The following is a 1547-nucleotide window of genomic DNA, read 5'->3' on the forward strand; positions in this document are numbered from 1 at the left end:
GCTGTATCAACACGGCAAGCCGTATCGGTGTCGCTGTGCGAGCACCTGAAAATCCACTGTGTTACCCAGGCCTAATTACAGATAAAGTCTTTGCAAAGTGTGTTGGGAGAACAAAAACGTTCCTCTAACTAAAAGTACGAGCTGTGTGAGTCTCAACACGTTGCACGGACTTGACTGTATCAGGACTAGAACCAACTGAAGAACTATTGATTTTAGACGAGAATTACTCAAAGGATGGAACGTGTCGACTCTTCAGCTCGGTATTCCGTGTTCGGAAAATTTCTCGCTGGTAACTACCATGGGCGAGCCAGTCGTGATCAGATCATGGAACATCGCCGGACTTCCAGTCGATAATTACAGTGTGGAGAATGGGATTATTGCTACAACCGCTCGGAGATATCCGCTCATGATTGACCCGCAAGGTACGTTGGAGTTTTCATGTGGTGGGCCCTAATCGAGTCAGAGGTTTCAGGCCAAGCAAACAAATGGGTGAAAAACATGGAGAAAAACAACCGGTTGCAGGTGATTAAGCTAACAGACGCCAATTATGTGCGAATCCTGGAAAATGCCATAACCTTTGGAACCCCTGTGATACTGGAGAACATTGGAGAAGAGCTAGACGCAGTCCTCGACCCGATTTTGTCGAAAAACATTTTTAAGCAACAGGGCGTGTGGTACTTGAAGTTGGCCGAGAACGTTCTGGAATACTCGTTCGATTTTCGCTTTTTTATTACAACCCGCCTGAGAAACCCCCATTACTTGCCCGAAGTGGCCGTGAAGGTGAGTTTGCTGAATTTCATGATCACCCCGCAGGGTCTGCAGGACCAACTGTTGGGCATCGTGGTGGCAAGAGAGAAACCTGAGCTGGAAGAGAAGAAAAATGCCATGATCGTGGAAAGTGCCAACAACAAGAAAATGCTGAAAGAAATCGAAGATAAAATCCTGGAGGTTTTGTCCACATCCGAAGGCAACATTTTGGAAGACGAAACGGCTATAAAGATACTGTCGTCGAGCAAAATCCTATCGGCCGAGATCGAAGAGAAGCAAAAACAGGCGGCTAAAACCGAGCAGGAAATCGACTATGCCAGAAACGAGTACGTTCCAGTATCAAAGCACTCATCCATACTGTTCTTCTGCATATCGGACCTAGCCAACATCGAGCCAATGTATCAGTACTCCTTAACCTGGTTCATCAACCTCTACAATCAGGCGATCACTCACAGTCCTCAATCCTCAGTGCTGGAAGAACGCCTGGGATATTTGAGCAACTTCTTCACCAATAGCATCTACCGAAATGTTTGCCGCTCATTGTTTGAAAAGGACAAGCTGATCTTTTCGTTTGTCTTAACCGTTGGAATTATGAGATCGCAGGTGGGATGATGATTAGTATTTTCCAATCTGACCGGACTTAGTGGTTTAAAATTGCAGAACAAGATCGATGAGGACGTTTGGAACTTCCTGATAACAGGAGGCGTGGCTTTGGACAATCCGTTTCCCAATCCAGCCCCAGAATGGTTGTCGGACAAAAGCTGGTCGGAAATTGTGCG

The 1547-nt window shown here is 46.3% G+C and overlaps 1 protein-coding gene across 1 annotated transcript in view; it reads left to right on the forward strand.

Moving 5' to 3' along the window:
* Nucleotides 1-1547, forward strand: part of LOC109545217 (dynein axonemal heavy chain 3) — a gene marked incomplete at its 3' end in the record, with an annotated part of 11635 nt that extends 10088 nt beyond the window's left edge. Inside the window, 3 exon segments of the mRNA XM_019915760.2 lie at nt 217-422; nt 473-1371; nt 1429-1547. Of these exon segments, the coding sequence (XP_019771319.2) occupies nt 217-422; nt 473-1371; nt 1429-1547 (1224 nt within the window).

Source organism: Dendroctonus ponderosae, unplaced genomic scaffold (genome assembly GCF_020466585.1).
Source record: "Dendroctonus ponderosae isolate FM_Combo_2020 unplaced genomic scaffold, Dpon_F_20191213v2 Dpon_F_20191213_2, whole genome shotgun sequence".
In the NCBI taxonomy this organism is placed as follows: Eukaryota; Metazoa; Arthropoda; class Insecta; order Coleoptera; family Curculionidae; genus Dendroctonus; species Dendroctonus ponderosae.